Source organism: Cherax quadricarinatus, chromosome 53, assembly GCF_038502225.1.
Source record: "Cherax quadricarinatus isolate ZL_2023a chromosome 53, ASM3850222v1, whole genome shotgun sequence".
Lineage (NCBI taxonomy): Eukaryota > Metazoa > Arthropoda > Malacostraca > Decapoda > Parastacidae > Cherax > Cherax quadricarinatus.
Genome location: NC_091344.1, coordinates 27,064,316 through 27,083,114, shown reverse-complemented (window position 1 = coordinate 27,083,114; position 18,799 = coordinate 27,064,316). Strand labels below are relative to the sequence as shown.

General features: G+C 40.5%; 1 protein-coding gene across 2 annotated transcripts in view; it reads left to right on the top strand.

The window, feature by feature from the left end:
• LOC128692438 (serine/threonine-protein phosphatase 6 regulatory ankyrin repeat subunit B-like) overlaps nt 1–18,799 on the top strand; it is a 148,549-nt gene that overhangs the window by 87,858 nt on the left and 41,892 nt on the right. For both annotated transcript variants that reach the window (XM_070096500.1, XM_070096501.1), the window contains exon 4: nt 9,917–10,249. In XM_070096500.1, coding sequence (XP_069952601.1) covers nt 9,917–10,249 — 333 coding nt within the window. The remainder of the gene's footprint in view (nt 1–9,916; nt 10,250–18,799) is intronic.

Sequence of the window (18,799 nt, the reverse complement as noted above, 5' to 3'; positions counted from 1 at the left end):
AAACACAATGAATAACTGTATGTTACTACCAACAGTAACAAAACCTACAAGAGTTACAGAGACTAGTGTTTCCCTACTTGACCACATCTGGACCAACACCATATCCCCTTTAAAATCAGGCATAATTACAGATAATACCACAGACCACTACCCTACTTTCCTCATAACAACTCTTGGTAAACTACCCCAAGACACTACTAAAGTCACCTTCAGACTTCACAATGAGGCAGCCATTAATAACTTCACAACAGCAATAGCAAACATCGATTGGCACACTGAGCTAGAAACCTATACAGATATTGATGAATGTATTAATAATTTTCTAAAAAAGACCCAATACCTCTATAACAAGCACTGCCCTAAAAAAACTAAACAGATGACAGCAAAGAGACTGAACAGTCCCTGGCTAACACCCAGCATTCTCAAATCCATAAATACAAAACACCAATATGAAAAACAGTACAGAATGGGTCACATAACCAGAGACCAAACAAAACGTTACTCGTCAATCCTAACCAGCCTGATAAGAAGGGCAAAAAAATTGTATTATGAGAACAGATTATCCAACTTACGAGGTGATATAAAAAAGACCTGGAAAACCCTATCAGAAATTCTGGGAACAAAAAAGATATCACGAAATAGCGAAATAAAATTAGCAAAATCAGATGAACCCCAACTCCCACCAACAGAAACAGCAAACAGACTCAATGATTTCTTCTCCACTATAGGACAAAACCTTGCCAATAAAATCCCAAGCTCAGATACCCCACCAAATGACTACCTCACCGGCAACTACCCGAACACTCTGTTCCTAGCTCCGACTAACCCATATGAAGTCTCCCTTATTATCAACGCACTAAAAAACAAGGCAGGAGATTTAAATACCTTACCACCCTTTATATACAAAAAAGTGTCACAAGTGCTATCACCAATCATTGCAACACTCTTTAACAAATCCATTGAATCCTCCACCTTCCCTACAGTACTCAAAATAGCAAGGGTCACCCCGATCCACAAAGGAGGAGACCAAACAGAGTTGAATAACTATAGGCCAATATCCAACTTACACCCTCTCTCAAAAATCTTTGAAAAATTAATTCATAAACGAATCTACTCCTACCTTATCTCCCAAAACATACTCAACCCCTGCCAATTTGGATTCAGGCCTAATAAAAATACTAATGATGCTATTATACACATGCTAGAACATATATACACTGCAATAGAGAAAAAAGAAGTCCCACTGGGGATCTTCATTGACTTACGTAAAGCTTTTGATACAGTTGACCATGACTTGCTCCACGTAAAATTGACACACTATGGTATAAGAGGGCACTCCCTCAACTACCTCAAGTCATACCTCAGCAACAGAAGCCAATATGTGTACGCAAATGGGGCAAACTCTTCTGCGCAACCAATTACAGTTGGTGTCCCACAGGGAAGTGTCCTTGGCCCTCTTCTCTTTCTCCTATACATAAATGACCTTCCAAATGCTTCGCAATTACTCAAACCCACACTATTTGCAGATGACACTACATACGTCTTCTCTCACCCGAGCCCAGTCACGCTAGCCAATACTGTAAATACCGAATTACAGAAAATATCTACCTGGATGAGGACTAACAAACTTACACTAAACATTGACAAAACCTACTTCATTCAGTTTGGTAACAGAGCTACAGATGTCCCTCTTAACATAATGATAAACGGATCACCTATCACAAAACTAACAGAGGGAAAATTCTTAGGAATCCACCTTGATAATAGACTCAAATTTCATACACATATACAACAAATCTCTAAGAAAATTTCCAAGACTGTAGGCATACTATCGAAGATACGGTACTATGTTCCACAGTCAGCCCTCCTGGCCCTATATCACTCTCTTATTTACCCCTATCTCACCTATGGAATTTGTGCATGGGGCTCAACAACAATTAACCATCTCAGACCACTAATTACTCAACAAAAGGCTGCAGTTAGAATGATAACTAATTCTCACTACAGGCAGCACACTCCACCAATATTCAATACACTAAACCTACTCACCATACAAAACATCCATACTTATTACTGCACCTATTACATACATAGAACACTTAACTCTGATATTAACCCTCCCCTCAAACATCTCCTTGCCAACCTCAACAGAACACATGACCATAACACAAGGCACAGATCACTCTTTGATGTTCCTCGTGTCCATCTCACACTATGCAAAAACTCAATGCACATAAAAGGCCCTAAAATCTGGAATTCATTACCTGTAAATATAAAAGAAACACTACCTGATTATAAATTCAAGTCTCTTCTCAAAGATCACTTACTCACCCAAAACCAAATAAATACTGAATAACTGAACCTTATAAATTGTATATCTTAAATGTTTCTCACAATTATATCACATAAATGTTAAACCTAAAACCGAATCTAACTTTATTATTTTTTAAATACACTACCTAACAGAATCACTACCTAACTGAATGCAACCATATGACCTATCTTTGTAATACTCACTTGTGCTTTATAGTAATCTGTTTACATTAATGTTTTATCACTGACTTCATCATTGCTTAGTTAATCTTAAGTTAATTTTAAGCCAGCCCGTAATGCTATGCATAGTATAAGTGGCTTTGGCATACTGCTCTTATCTGTATTTTTTTGTACCTCTGTATGTGTGCACAAATTGAAATAAATAAATAAATAAATAAATAAATTAAATATTAAATTAAATAAATTAAATTAAATAAATGTGTTACTCCTCGTCTCCTTGTTGTATTGCTTGGTCTGTGAGTGATAGAAAACGGTGTATTGAAGAGGATAACTGCACTAGAACATCAGTTTACTAAGAAATACACCCAAACAAACGCGATTTTCGCGATTTTTTTTTTTTTTTGAGACGGCGGGCCAGCCGGCGTTCTAGACCTATATCTCGGAAGCAACTTATTCACTTATTTCGCTTTACAACTCCATTATTAATGATTGTATTGAAATGATTTTCACAGACAATATAAAACAAAGTGTGTTTGAAATTTTAACGTTAGATTTTTTGGAATATCTCAAATATTTTTTATTTTGTGAGGGGTAAAAGGCAGATATTTTGGTGAATGCCAAAAATTCTGTCAAATGTATTTTATTTTACCATGATAATAAGATATATTAGATGAAATGGCAATGTAAAAACGTCGTGCTAGTTGTATTCTAACAGTTGGGAATGTCGGAAGTGCCACTCGTAGTGCCACTCGTAGTGCCAATTTGTCAGGTCATGCTGTCATATATCAAAATCATGTTAAAAAAATTTTCTCTGTTGTTTGTTGGCCAATCATACTGAAACTTTGTCACATACTTCTACATATGCACCTCTAAAAGTACACCAAAAATAAAATAAATCGGTTGAACGGCACTGAACGGCTCCCGCCACCCTCCTTCTCGCACCGAACGTGCCACTCACGCACACACACTCCTCAAGAATCCAGTTCCATTATTGTCTCTTAAGACTATAACACCCAAAAGTCCCTGACACTAAAGCTACGATATCCCTCCGGAAAGCTAGAATACCATCTTTCTCCGGTGACGTCCCTATTCCGCCACCCACCTCAGCCAGTCTTCCTATCTTGACCCTGCGTGGGTCCCCTGAAAATATCAATAACCTCAACATTCCCTCACACACCTGAACATCCCTACCCGTCACCCAACGCCTCAGATCCCGCCTCACCCACGTCAAGCCCGTGCCTGCAACCCTACCCTCCCTCAAATAATTGTGTTTAACGTACATACCCAGCAACCTTTGATGCAACGCCATTAACCCCAGCCTTCCCCGGACGTCTTGCGATTGCTCAGTTCTCTGACGATCATCAGTATTCGTTTCTCTGTGTTTATTGTGTTTGTCATTTCTCCTTGAACCTGTTACCTGCCTGAATTTTGTGGTACTTTAATTTTTAAAAATAAAGATATGGATTATTTTCTCTCATCAGCCTTAAAGCCTTTAGTTTATCGAGTGAGTAAGCCACTTGTTGTGATAATAATAACTGTGTGTGTTTGTTTCCCCATCCTGAGTGTCTGGAGTGAACCAGAGGAACGTCGAAATATTTAAGGGATGCTTAGTTTTCGGTAAAAAAAAATAACAAAGCCTATGTGTATTTTACTCTTTTATTTCCAGCAACTGTGAAATACATCCAGGTATGTGTGTCTCTGTCATTCTGAATGTGATACTTCATCTCTGTCAGCTTTTCACCTCTATGTAAATCCAAGATATATAGACAGCTGGGTTCACCGTATCACTCAGGCATGAGTTGCATTTTACTGACCTGTGTTGACACTCGTTCCTCATTTAGGTTGATGTTTGTCTTACAGCTTGAATCATCTGCTTCTGTGACAGCATCTTTTAAAGCAGTTATTCTACACACATTACTCTGGGCCACAGTAGCCCATTGTTATAATACAGCTTTGATTCACGTTCTCAATTTATGTAGTAGGTTGGTAGACAGCAACCACCCAGGGAGGTACTACCGTCCTGCCAGGTGACTGTGAAACAGAAACCTGTAACTTTTTCTGTCTCATAAACACGCTGGATAACAGGTAGATCTTACTACTTCTACTTACACTTAGGTCACACTACACAGACACGCACATGCATATATATATATATATATATATATATATATATATATATATATATATATATATATATATATATATATATATATATATATATATATATATATATATATATATATATATATATATACATACATCTAGGTTTTTCTTCCTATTTTCTAAATAGTTCTTGTTCTTCTTTATTTCCTCTATTGTCCATGGGGAAGTGGAAAAGAATCTTTCCTCCGCAAGCTATGCATGTCGTATTAGGTGACTAAAATTCTGGGAGCGATGGGTTAGTAACCCCTTCTCATGTAAACATTTGCTAAAAAAAGAGAATGAGAAAACTTTATAAAACTGGGATGCTTGAATGTGCGTGGATGTAGTGCGGATGACAAGAAACAGATGATTGCTGGTGTTATGAATGAAAAGAAGGTGGATGTCTTGGCTTTAAGTGAAACAAAGCTGAAGGGGGTAGGCGAGTTTCAGTGGAGAGAAATAAATGGGATTAGGTGAGGAGTATATGAGAGAGTTAGAGCTATGGAACAGGTATCAATAATGTTGAAGGATCAGTTATGGAAGGAGAAGAGGGAATGTACTTGTGTAAATTCAAGGATTATGTGGATTAAAATAAGGGCTGGATGCGAAAACTGGGTCATAATAACCATATATGCACCTGGAAAAAAGAGGAGTGTAGAGGAGAGAGAGAGATTTAGGGAGATGTTAAGTGAATGTATAGGAACCTTTGAACCAAGTGAGAGAGTAATTGTGGTAGGGGACCTGAATGCTAAAGTAGGAGAAACATTTAGAGAGGGTGTGGTAGGTAAGTTTGGGGTGCCAGGTGTAAATGATAATGGGAGCCCTTTGATTGAACTTTGTATAGAAAGGGATTTAGTTTTAGGTAATACATATTTTAAGAAAAAGAGGATAAATAAATATACAAGATATGATGTAGGGCGAAATGACAGTAGTTTGTTGGACTACATATTGGTAGATAAAAGACTGTTGAGTAGACTTCAGGATGTACATGTTTGTAGATGGGCTACAGATGTATCATATCACTTTTTAGTTGTAACTACAGTGAGAGTAAAAGATTGATGGGATACAAGGAAAATAGAAACAGCAAGTAAGAGAGAGGTGAAGGTGTATAAACTAATAGAGGAGACAGTTAGGGTAAGATATAAAAAACCATTGGAAGATTGATAGGCTAATGAGAGTATAGGCAATGGGGTCGAAGATGTATGGGGTAGGTTTAAGAATATAGTGTTAGAGTGTTCAGCAGAAATTTGTGGTTACAGGAAAGTGGGTGCGGGAGGGAAGAAGAGCAATTGGTAGAATGATGAAGTAAAGAGAGTAGTAAGGGAGAAAAAGTTAGCATATGAGTGGTTGTTACTAAGTAGAAGTGATGCAAGGAGAGAATAAGAGTGGTTAAGAGAGTGGTGAAGCAATGTAAAAAGAGAGCAAATGAGAGAGAGGGTGAGATGTTATCAACAAATTTACTGGAAATAATAAAATATTTTCGAGTGATATTAACAAGTTGAGGAAACCTAGAGAACAAATGGATTTGTCAGTTAAAAATAGGAGAGGAGAGTTATTAAATGGAGAGTTAATGGTATTGGGAAGATGGAGGGAATATATTGAAGAATTGTTAAATGTTGATGAAGAAAGAGAAGCTAAGATTTCGTGTATAGGGCAAGGAGGAACAACATCTTGTAGGAGTGAGGAAGAGCCAGTTGTGAGTATGGGGGAAGTTCGTGAGGCATTGGGTAGAATGAAAGGGGATAAGACAGCTGAGATTGATGGGATAAATATAGAAATGTTAAAAGCAGGCGGGGATATAGTTTTGGAGTGGTTGGAGGTATTATTTAATAAATGTATGGAAGAGGGTAAGGTACCTAGGGATTGGCAGAGAGCATGCATAGTTCCTTTGTATAAAGGCAAAGGGGACAAAAGAGAGAGTGCAAAAATTATAGGGGGATAAGTCTGTTGAGTATACCTGGTAAAGTGTATAGTAGAGTTATTATTAAAATAATTAAGAGTAAGACGGAGAGTAGGATAGTAGATGAACAAGGAGGCTTTAGGAAAGGTAGTGGGTGTGTAAACCGTGTTTACAGTGAAACATATAGGTGAACAGTATTTAGATATGGCTACAGAGGTTTTTGTGGCATTTATGGATTTGGAAAAGGCGTATGACAGGGTGGATAGGGGGGCAATGTTGCAGATGTTGCAGGTGTATGGTATAGGAGGCAGATTACTGAACGCAGTGAAAAGTTTTTATGAGGATAGTGAGGCTCAGGTTAGAATATGTAGGACAGAGGGAAATTATTTCCCAGAAAAAGTGGGCCTTAGACAACGATGTGTGATGTTACCGTGGTAGTTCAATGTATTTACAGATGTGGTTGTAGGAGAAATGAATGCGAGGTTCTTGGCAAGAGGCGTGGAGTTAAAAGATAAAGAATCAAACACAAAGTGGGAGTTGTCACAATTTCTTTCTGCTGATGACACTGTACTTTTGGAAGATTCTGAAGAGAAGTTGTAGAAGCTGGTGGATGAATTTGGTAGGGCATGTAAAAGAAGAAAATTAAAAGTGAATATAGGAAAGAGAAATGTTAAGAGGATAACAAAAAGATTAGGTGACGAAAGATAAGATATCAGATTGGAGGGAGAGAGTATGGAGAAGGTGAATGTATTCAAATATTTGGGAGTGGACGTGTCAGCAGATGGGACTATGAAGGATGAAGTGAATCATAGAATTGATGCGGGGAAAAAGGTGAGTGGTGCACTTAGGAGTCTGTGGAGACAAAGAACTTTGTCCTCGGAAGCAAAGAGGGGAATATATGAGAGTATAGTTTTACCAACGCTCTTTTTTACCAACGCTCTTATGTGGGAGTGAAGCATGGGTGATGAATGTTGCAGTGAGGAAAAGGCTGGAGGCAGTGGAGATGTCATGTCTGAGGGCAATGTGTGGTGTGAATATAATGCAGAGAATTCGTAGTTTGGAAGTTAGGAGGAGGTGCGGGATTACCAAAACTGTTGTCCAGAGGGCTGAGGAAGGGTTGTTGAGGTGGTTCGGACATGTAGAGAGAATGGAACGAAACAGAGTGACTTCGAGAGAGTATAAATCTTTAGTGGAGGGAAGGCAAGGTAGGGGTCGGCCTAGGAAAGGTTGGAGGGAGGGGGTAAAGGAGATTTTGTGTGTAAGGGGCTTGGACTTTCAACAAGCATGCGTGAGCGTGTTTGATAGGAGTGAATGGAGACAAATGGTTTTTAATACTTGACGTGCTATTGGAGATTAAGCAAAGTAACATTTATGAAGGGATTCAGGGAAACCGGCAGGCCGGACTTGAGTCCTGGAGATGGGAAGTACAGTGCCTGCACTCTGAAGGAGGGGTGTTAATGTTGCAGTTTAAAAACTGTAGTGTAAAGCACCCTTCTGGCAAGACAGTGATGGAGTGAATGATGGTGAAAGTTTCTCTTTTTCGGGCCACCCTGACTCGGTGTGAATCGGCCGATGTGTTAATAAAAAAAAAAATAATTTTCCATTCTTTGATTAAGTTAAGTAATATGTCGTACTTCTGTCATTTATGATTCATGAAATCGTAAAGACAAGATTGCAAACAAGCCATACCAGGGGTGGGGATTGAACTCGCGATCAGAGAGTCATAAAACTCCAGAATGATGCATAAATACACCTAGTTGAATGAATCTTATTGTAGCTAGCTGGCCCAGTGGCTAACGCGTCTGTCTGCAATTTTATGACTCTCTGATCGCGGGTTCAATCCCCGCTCGTGGTGTAGCTTATGTAATTTATATTTGAGGAAACTTTACAAAATTTCTGTGCCAACTTCAGTTTTCAAGTTGATTATATTTCCTAGGAACAGTCACTATAAATATAAGAAAACGGTCAACACCGTTCACATACAAAATGCAAAATTTTTGCATTTAAAAATAAAGAAAATATGTAAATAAAAATAATATTACAAAGAATGTAAGTTAATAATTATAACAACAATTGTGAACTAGAAGTTGTCAAATATTTATTTAGATTATATTGAATGCAAAAATTATTTTGATATAATTAGAAATAGTAAAGCCTTAGATGCTTTGAAGTTGACAAATGCGAATAATATCAAATTCTAAGTTTTGACCAACAGTTGTACAAGGAAAACATGTATAGAGACAGTGCTCATTTAAGGTAATAAAAACGTAATCTCAACATGCATATTTCAAGAACCTATTAAAGGTAATAAAAACGTAATCTCAACATGCATATTTCAAGAACCTATTTTAATTTTCTCAAGGCCTCAGTACCCATGACTGGTAAATGAAAATATTGACTCATAATCGAAATTTTACAATACTGAGTCGAGACGAAGAGTGAGTCTAGGATCATCTGCTGTATTCTTTTAACATTAAATAGGTATCCGGATGTTAGTCCCTTACATGATTTTCCTCTTTCACCTAGAAGTAAATAGGTATTTAAAGATTACCTAAGTGTCATAGGCTATATCCTGGTTGGGATTCGATACGAGGTGACGATAACAGCTACACAGTTGTATAATCACAATCTGACGGTGTTATAAAATAAACTTGTGTCTACCTCAGAGTTTCATGTGTGAGAGTACATCTCTGTCTGGCCGATTACCTCTTATTTTCCAGTTATACATATTAGTATTATGTTTAAGGCATGCAACAAACCCGTATGGGTTATGCAACTTCCTTATACACAAACATAATTTTAGTTGAACAAATTATGCATTTTAGCTTTAGTGATATGATGGATGTTGTACAGCATTTTTTTCTAAAAATTCTGATGCTGAATGTTAAATTTTTCACTTGGCCAGTCCTTTCCAATTGTACTGTTATACTCAAGAAGCATAAGTCATCACAGATTTTTTTTTCATTGTATAACAGAAGGCATTTTATAATTTCTAAATATAAATTTAACTAAGTTGAGTTGAGAGCCAACCCGGCCTCTTAATGACTATGTCACACTTGAACGTTTAGTTTGCAGCCTATTTGTATGTTAAGTAATGTTTGGTTATGCTATGTGTGGCTACAACGGAATCATAAATAACGACTATAAACTATTAATTAGTTTGCAACGCGAATATGTGACTTATATAATTATGTCATATTTCAATTGCTCATGGCGGCGTCATAAAAAGCACCCATTTGATTACGTTTAAAACAGTGTCATGTTGTCTGTGGTTAAGTGGAGTAGGGAGAACATATTCCTGTTATCACATGAGAGGTTTTTTTCTAGCTTTATACACTATGTGTGAGTGTGAGAACTGAATGACACTTGATGGTGTTGCAGAAGAGGAGCTTGGAAGCCTACGAGTCATGGGGAGAGGAGCTGATTCAATGGGCAAAAGAAACAAACAAGATTACTTCTCTGGCCAAGGCACCTCAGTTGCTTCAAGAAACAGCTTGTCACACTCGACACTTCCATTATCAAGACGCCGAAGGTCTGACAGCACTCCACTGGGCGGCCAGGCTTGGCAACAAACATACTGTGTGGAACCTAATTTACACCTGTGGAGCATTGCCTGGTGTGGTGACCTACGACGGAGAGACCCCTGCTGACCTCGCCCGGCAGGCAGGTCACTATGACCTAGCTAACGACCTCATAGCTGCTGCTCGTCCTCAGGTGCGTTAACAACATGAATTTTTATAATATGTCAATTCCAGAATTTCCGGTGATGGTGGTTTTAATCAGCTTCCACTGTAGCTGCTCACCCAGTGCTCCCTCCATAAAATCTTTATTATTATTATTATTATTATTATTGTTATTATTATTATTATTATTATTATTATTATTATTATTATTATTATTATTATTATTATTATTATTATTATTAGTAGTAGTAGTAGTAGTAGTTTATTAAAACATCGGCCGTTTCCCACCAAGGCAAGGTGGTCCGAAAAAGAAAATCTTTCATAATTCACTCCATCACTGTCTTGCCAGAGGGGCGCTTACACTACCGATATAAAACTACAACAGGAACACCCCTCCTTCAGAGTGCAGACACTGTACATCCCAAACGGCCTGCCGGTTTCCTTGAATCCCTTCATAAATATTATTATAATCAGAAAAAAGTGCTGAACCACAAGGGTTATACAGTGCAGCAAGGCAGGGAGGGATGCAAGGGTAATGGGTAGTAAGAGGGAAAGGGATGATTATTAGGTTATGAAGTGCAGCGGGGCAGTGAGTAGTGCAGGGGTAGAGTGTAGCTAGAGGTTAAGGTGGAAAGGGCTGAGAAGAGTGGCAGAGACATCATCATCAGAGTTTGTGTAGTAAATCAGTTGCTGTCAAAAAGGCAATGATTCTGAATTAAAGGAGGGTCCGTCACCAAAAAGGGAAAGTAAGGAAAGGGCAGCAGAGAGGAGACGACGTTGAAGGTAAATTCTGCATGCTTGTTGATAGAATGGGCAGTCCAACAGAATGTGGCTAACAGATACTGGAACTTGACAATTCTCACAGAGAGGAACAGGACGCCTCTCTATGAGACACCCGTGAGTAAGAAAAGTGTGGCCGATGCGAAGACGGGAGAGAGTAGTCTCCCAACTTCGACACCGATGACAAGAAGACGACCAGAAACCTATACTTGGCTTAACAGAACGAAGTTTTTATTATGGAGCAGATCAGACCAACGTTGTTGCCAATGAGTGTGAATATGAGTAGCAATTACAGCAAAATAGTCTGTGAATGGAACACCTCTATATGAAACTGGGAGGCCATGTACTGCTGACCGCACAGCAGTGTCTGCCTGTTCATTACCCTGTACGTCAACATGACCAGGGACCCAGCAAAAAACAATATCTTTGTGTTTGCTAGAGATACTGTGTAACCAAAGTTGGATACAAAGAACTAGGGGGTAAGGTGTATCAAATTTCCGTATTGCCTGTAAAGCACTAAGGGAGTCTGAAATGACCACCAATGGTGACACAGGCATAGATGTACACAGATAAGTGCTACAAGAATGACACACAGTTCAGCCGTAAAAATGCTGAGGGTAATAAATGCCCTTGCACGACATTGTCCGGACACACTGCTGTGAATCTGATGCCGTCAGAAGACTTAGATTCACCGTTGTACACTGCGATAGCATGAGAATGAGAACAGAAGTGTTCAAGAAAAAGAGAGTGGGAAGCCATCGTAGGTAGTTGTGCTTTCGCGCATGGCAGTGGGAAAGAACAGACATGAACAGCCGGAACTTCCCAAGGGGACAGGGAAAAGTGAGAGGCTACATGAACATAGAGATGTGGTAACTGAAGAGAAGACAAGAGTGAATGTAGGCAGAGAGAAAAGGGACGGAGTAAACAGGGGTGACGAACAAATAAAGAATGTTTACTAACATCAATGACTATCCTATATACAGAAGGGCCAATTGTTTCATACTATGGAACAATGCTCTTCTCCAGACTGAGGGACTGACCACCTCAAAACTTTAAGGGTAATGGACTGATTACATCGTCTTCAAGTATCTTCTGCTTCTATCAACTTTTCTGTACTCGACTGAAGAAGCCTACTGTGTAGGCGAAACGTTTCGAAATAAAGATACGTAACTGTTGCATATGTGTCTTACCTAACAACCTGTCGGTATTTTATACCATTTTAATGTTCAATATGTCGTTTATGTATATTGTGAACAACGGGCCCAACACTGACCCCTGTGGAACACCGCTTGTGATGTACCCCCATTCTGATTTCTCCCCATTTATGTAAACTCTCTGCTGCCTATTTGTCAGCCTTGCCTCTACCCAGGAAAAAAATTCTCCTCCTATTCCATGTGCCTTGAGTTTCCTCAATAGCCTCTGATGTGGAACTCTATCGAAAGTCTTACTGAAGTCCATATACACAATATCATATTCATTACCATGATCTACCTCCTCAAAAACCTTAGTGAATTCTTAATTAAGACAGGAATGCCCCTTTGTAAATCCGTGTTGAGATTCATTAATCAATTTATGCCTATCAAGATGGCTACGAATTGCTTCGGCAATTATTGATTCCGTAAATTTTCCCACTGTGGATGCAAGGCTTATTGGTCTATAGTTCTAAGCTAAGGACCTGTTACCTGCCTTGTAAATAGGTATTATATTTGCCGTTTTCCACTTATCAGGCACTATGCCAGTTTGTAGTGATATTTTGAAAAGATCAGCCAAAGGTATGCTAAGTTCCTCTTTACATTCCTTTAACACTCTTGCAAACAGTTCATCAGGGCCTGGGGATTTGTTAGGTTTTAATTTCTCTATTTGTCTGTGTTACAAAAAATGTGATTTATAATAAGCATAGAGATCTCCAGTGAATACTAGAAAGGACTGCCCTTCTAGCATCCAGCCTGTTACTGGGTTTTTGTAACAAGTAGTCAGTATACTTGTCCAATTATCCATTAGAATTTAGTAAGATTCAATAGTGCTTCAGGATTACAACTGGGATCACTTTTGTTAGATATAATTTCCCTACTCGGAACAAAAGTTGTCTGAGCAGCTAGAACTATGCTCTGAAAAAGTCGTATTGGCAACCAAGATCACCTACCTGACCCATAGTCAGGTCATCCCAATTTAGCCCACCCAGGTAATTTCTCAGTCCCATGAAATCGGCCAAGCGAAAATCTGGGACAGAGATTTGATTGCAGTTATCTGGGTAATTCCATGATATATTGAAACTAAGTGATCTGTGATAACTTTCCCCAAGCTCATCATTAACCTCAAGATTATTAATTAGTGATTCTTTATTGGCAAGAACCAAGTCAAGCAGATTGTTTCCTCTAGTTGGTTCTGTCATAAACTGTTCTCAAAAGCTATCCTAAACCGTATCAAGAAAGTCAATAGACCCAAAATTTCCTGTCATATTGTGCCAATCAATTTGTCTAAAGTTAAAATCTCCCATTAACACAACATTTTCATATCTATTTGCCTTATAAATTTCGTCCCATAACAGCTTACTGCACTCTCTGTCAAGGTTTGAGGGCCTATAAATCAAACCCAAAATTAATTTGTCACGACCCTTGATAAACTGTAGCCAAACAGATTCTGTGTCCAATGTTTCTAACCTTATACAATGTCTAAGACAATTTAAATTATCTCTGACATATATCGCCACTCCACCACCCTTCCTGTTGACCCTATCAGTGTGGAATAATTTATTACCCTGAATGTTGCATTCATAAGGCAACATAAGGATGAACCAGATCTCTGTTATACCAATAATATCTATATTACCTGCACTTGCAAGTAATCTTAGCTCATCTATCTTATTTCTTAGACTAATACTATTTGTATAGTAAACCTTAAAGGAGCTAGTCACTCGTTGCCCCCTACTATCTCTCTTTGTTCATCAATTGATTTGCCTTTACTAGCAACTTTTTTTTTAATATTGTCTTCCAAACATATCCCTGAGGTATCACGGTAACATCTGCTGTTTTCAACCCTAATACTGCAGCCTGATTGTTTCCCACAAACACTCATACCTCTATAATCTATCAGTTCAACGTCCTAGACAAGTCATCAATTACCCCCTCAATCGAATTGGCTAATGCAACCATTCCAACCCCAGAGAGATGAACCCCATCCCTTGCATACATATCACGTTTGTCATAGAAGGTGTTCCAGTTATCAATGAATGGGATTGCAAGTTCCTTTCAGTACCTGTCTAGCCAGCAATTTATACCAATTGCCCTAGACATCCATTCATTGCCCACTCCCTTTCTAGGCAAGATGCTACATATGACTTGGATCCCTCCCTTAGACCTGACTACTTGTATGGCTGACCTGTGCTCATCCAGCAGCTCCTGGCTCCTGCCCTTCCCAATGTCATTACCCCTAGCACTAAGACAAAAAGCATGGTCCATATATCTTACCTGAGAATCTCCTACAATTAGAATATTCTTACCTTGATTAGCAGGGGAATCAGTGGCATCTTCAGCCTCACTAACCACTGAAGTACACTTGTCATGGAAAAAAAAGAATCGATTTCCTACCTTCATGTCTTCTCTATTACTCTCCTTATCTTCCTTCTTCCTGATCTGTGAACATCTTGCCACTTAAAGCAGCTGCCACTCTCACTCCTTATGACCATTTCCTCTTTACCAGCTAAATCCATCTCACACTCACTCCCAAACCCATCTATGCAAAGCTTCAGCCTCCTATTTTCATCCTGAAGAAGAACCTCCTTCTTCAATGCTTGAACCTGAGATTCTAAAACACTACAACAAGCCATGGTGCTTGGTAACACCCCACGCTAACTCCCAAGAGCTTACACAGTTATGACCACACGTGACCACTGACCTCAGCGTACTGCCTTGGGGATATGGAAGTTCTGAAGGGCTTATTATTCTAAAATATCCTCGCCGCAAGACAAAAGATTGCTCTGTACAACGGTACACGGCAAGACCACCTTACCACTGCAAGAATTAAGAGTAGTGTGCTTACAAACAGTGACTGGTATGTTATCTATGGAAGTGATGCAGGAGAGGGCATGAACTTGCTCTGAATTCTGCACTGTTATGACACATGCTCCACTTCGATGAGCATGGAAAGATATATTTTGGCCAACATGCCATAAAAGAGCTTTACCAATTCCGTGGTCAGAAACAATCAGTTTGAGATGTTTGTAAAGAAAAGATTTTTATCCATTGCATAGTTCGGTATTCAAAGGTAGCGAGTGTCGTGTAGGTCGTTACTGGGCAGTCATTGACGAACTGTTGTCAGTAGGTTGTCGTGGATGCTTAGTAGAACTGCAGGCGGTCTGACCCGAGGGAGGTGGGCGATCCGAGAACCATCGCACCATGTTCGGGGAAGCCGGACGCATTGTGAAAGTCGTGCTAGAAGCAGCAGTATGAACTGAAACGGGTGACACCACAGCACCTGAAGCAGGTGATGAAGCATCACTGCAGAAGGTACAGGGGTATGAGAAGAGTCGAGAGAATGGTCCGATAATGAAACCAGGTCAGATTATTATTATTATTATAATAAAAAAGAAGCGCTAAGCCACAAGGGCTATACAGCGCTGCAGGGTAGGGAAGGTAGCGAGGGTATTGGGCGGCAGAAGGGGGAAGGGATGATCAGTAGGTTACAGAAAACAGCAGGGCAGGGGATAGTGTGGGGGAAGAGGGTAGCAAGAGATTGAGGTAGAAAGGGCTGAAGGTATCATCAGAGTTTGTGAAGTAAGTCAGTTGTTGTCAAAAAGTCAATGAGAGAGTCCGGATGAAAGGTGGGTCCATCAGAGAGAAGAGAAGGTAAAGAGAGAGCAGCAGAGCGAAGACGACGTTGGAGGTAAATTCTGCGTGCTCGTTGATAAAATGGGCAGTCTAACAGAATGTGGCTGACTGATAATGGAACCTGACAATTCTCACAGAGAGGAGCAGGGCGCCTCTCCATGAGATATCCATGAGTAAGACGAGATTGGCCAATGCAAAGACGGGAGAGAGTAGTCTCCCAACCTTGACACTGGTGACAAGAAGACGGCCAGTAACCTATACTCGGTTTAATAGATTGAAGTTTGTTACCGAGTAGAGTAGACCAACGTTGTTGCCAACGGGTGTGAAGATGGGTAGCTATTGCAGCAAAATAGTCCTTAAATGGAACACCTCTATATGAAACTGGTAGGTCATGTACTGCTGACCGTGCAGCAGTGTCTGTCTGTTCATTGCCCTGTACGTCAACATGACCAGGGACCCAACAAAAAACAATTTCTTTATGCTTGGTAGAGATGCGGCGTAGCCAAAGTTGGATATGGAGGACTAAGGGGTGAGGTGTATCAAATTTTTGTATAGCCTGTAAAGCACTAAGGGAGTCAGAGACAACCACAAACGATGACACAGGCACAGATGCAATACGGATAAGTGCTGCAAGAATGGCATACAATTCAGAGGTAAAGATACTAGCCGAAGATAGTAAATGCCCTAGTACGACGCTGTCCGGAAACAATGCTGCGAATCCTACGCTGTCAAAAGACTTAGAGCCATCTGTGTACACTGCAATGGCATGAGAATGAGAGTGGAAGTGGTCAAGAAAAAGAGAGCGGGAAGCTACCATAGACAGTTGGGCTTTCAAGCAAGGGAGTGAGAAAGAACAGACTCAAACAGCTGGAACTTCCCAGGGGGGTAGGGAAAAGTGAGATGCAGCATGAACATAGAAAGGTGGTAATTGAAGAGAAGACAAGAGCGAATGTAGGCGAAGAGAGAAGGGACGGAGCAAACAAGGGTGGCGAACAAATAAAGAAAGTCTACTAATATCGGTGACCATTCTATAAATGGAAGGATTACGGAGATTATGAGAGCATACATAGTAGCGAAGGCAATGGGCATCACGGCGATCGGATAAGGATGGAATGTTCGCTTCTGCATAGAGGCTCCCGACAGGGGAAGAGCGAAAAGCACCAAGTCATAAACGTAATTCTTGGTGATGACTGGGGTTAAGGCTAGAGAGAGTAGCAGGAGAGGCCGCTGAATAGATCTGGCCACCATAATCAAGTTTCGATAAAATGAGGGTGGAATGTAGACGAAGGAGAGTTCGACGATCAGCTCCCCATGGAAGACGAGCAAGGGTTTTAAGAAGGTTCAGCCGGCTGTGACAAGTTGCCTTCAGAGAGGTAATGTGAGGTTTCCAGGATAACCTATGGTCAAAGAGGAGGCCTAGAAACCTGACTGTATCACGTTAAGGGATACGGGAGCCATAGAGGTATAAAGGATGATCAGAGATGACAGAGTGTCTTGTGAAAGTAATTTGGTGAGTTTTGGTACTGGAAAATTTAAACCCATGTGTGGTGGCCCAATTGGAAACACGGTCGTCTGCATGCTGGAGAGAAACTGTAATGAGGTGACAATCAGTACCTGCACAGGCAATAGCTAAGTCATCAGCATAGATTGACGACCAAATATTGGGTGGAAGACTAGAGGTCAGGTCTTTTATAGCAAGGAGAAAAAGTGTTGTGCTCAGAACACATCCCTGGGGGACACCTTCAGCTTGGATAAAGTCCGGGGAGAGCACATTATTAACCCAAACATGGAAATGTCTTTCAGTTAAAAAGTTCTTAAGGAAGTATGGTAGATTACCTCTGAGGCTTAAGGAGTGGGCTTGGGCCAAAATATTATACCTCCAAGTTGAAACCAGGACAGAACAGGGCGTGGGATCAGAATGGGGCCTGGGAGGACGAAGAGTTACATTGAGTGAAGATTTCATAGCAATAGGTGCATCTTCCATGATATTTCCTTTCTTGTTTTTTAAGAAAAAATGAAAGGAGGAAAGAAAAAAAAGAGAGACAGCAGAGGGACAGTTGCTAGGAGGCATGGAGCGGCCGAAAGCTCCTCCCTTCATCCGAGAGGGCCCCGAGCCCACTGGCGGTGAAGATGCAGTGTGGAGCCCGTGCCATGCCCTACCCTTCACGCCAGTAAACCAGCACTCCGGAATAGCAGCCTCATATCTACCGAGCTACCTCGGTGGACGAAAAAAAGGACGGTCGGAAACCTACCACAAAGCATACCTCCTTTGGCTGCCACCCCCCAGAACTGACAGGCAGCTTCCGGAGATACACCCATCACCCGAAGAGCACCCTGCCCACGACCAGGAAACCGGGAAGGAAGTAGGGCATCCTCAGACAATTCAGATTCCATGGCAAACCACACCACGCCCAAGGGACCTCAAGGAAGGGGACGAACCCCAGCATGCCAATCCCCACCTAGAAACTGCAATGCCAGAGGGAAGGAACCCAGAGGCTACAAACGGGACCGAGAAAAGGGGAGGTTTGGGAGAGGGGATTATTATAATAAAAAAGCGCTAAACCACAAGGGCTACACAGCACTGTTGGGAGAGAGGAGGGAAGGGAAAAAGGGAGGGTATGGGGAGGAAGGGTTAGGGAAGGGGGGGATTAGGGGGTAATTAGGTTTGGTTGGAGGAAGAAGACCAAGAGGTCCAATTCCTCAGACCGATAGCCTCTTTATCACGACAAGGAGCCCCCTTAAAGAGGTTGACAAGGTTAGGTTAAGATCCCTAGCTTTATTGACAAGCTATATACATGTTAAGGATTCCTAACTTTATTGACAAGATAAGAGCTGTTACCTACATCAGCTCATTTGAAAGCATTTTTATTGTTATGAAACATACAAGTAGAGAACAGAATGAAGTTGGTGCCATCTGTGGGTGAGCATTTTCATTTGATCAACTGACTATCTTGTTGACATCATAATGATGTACA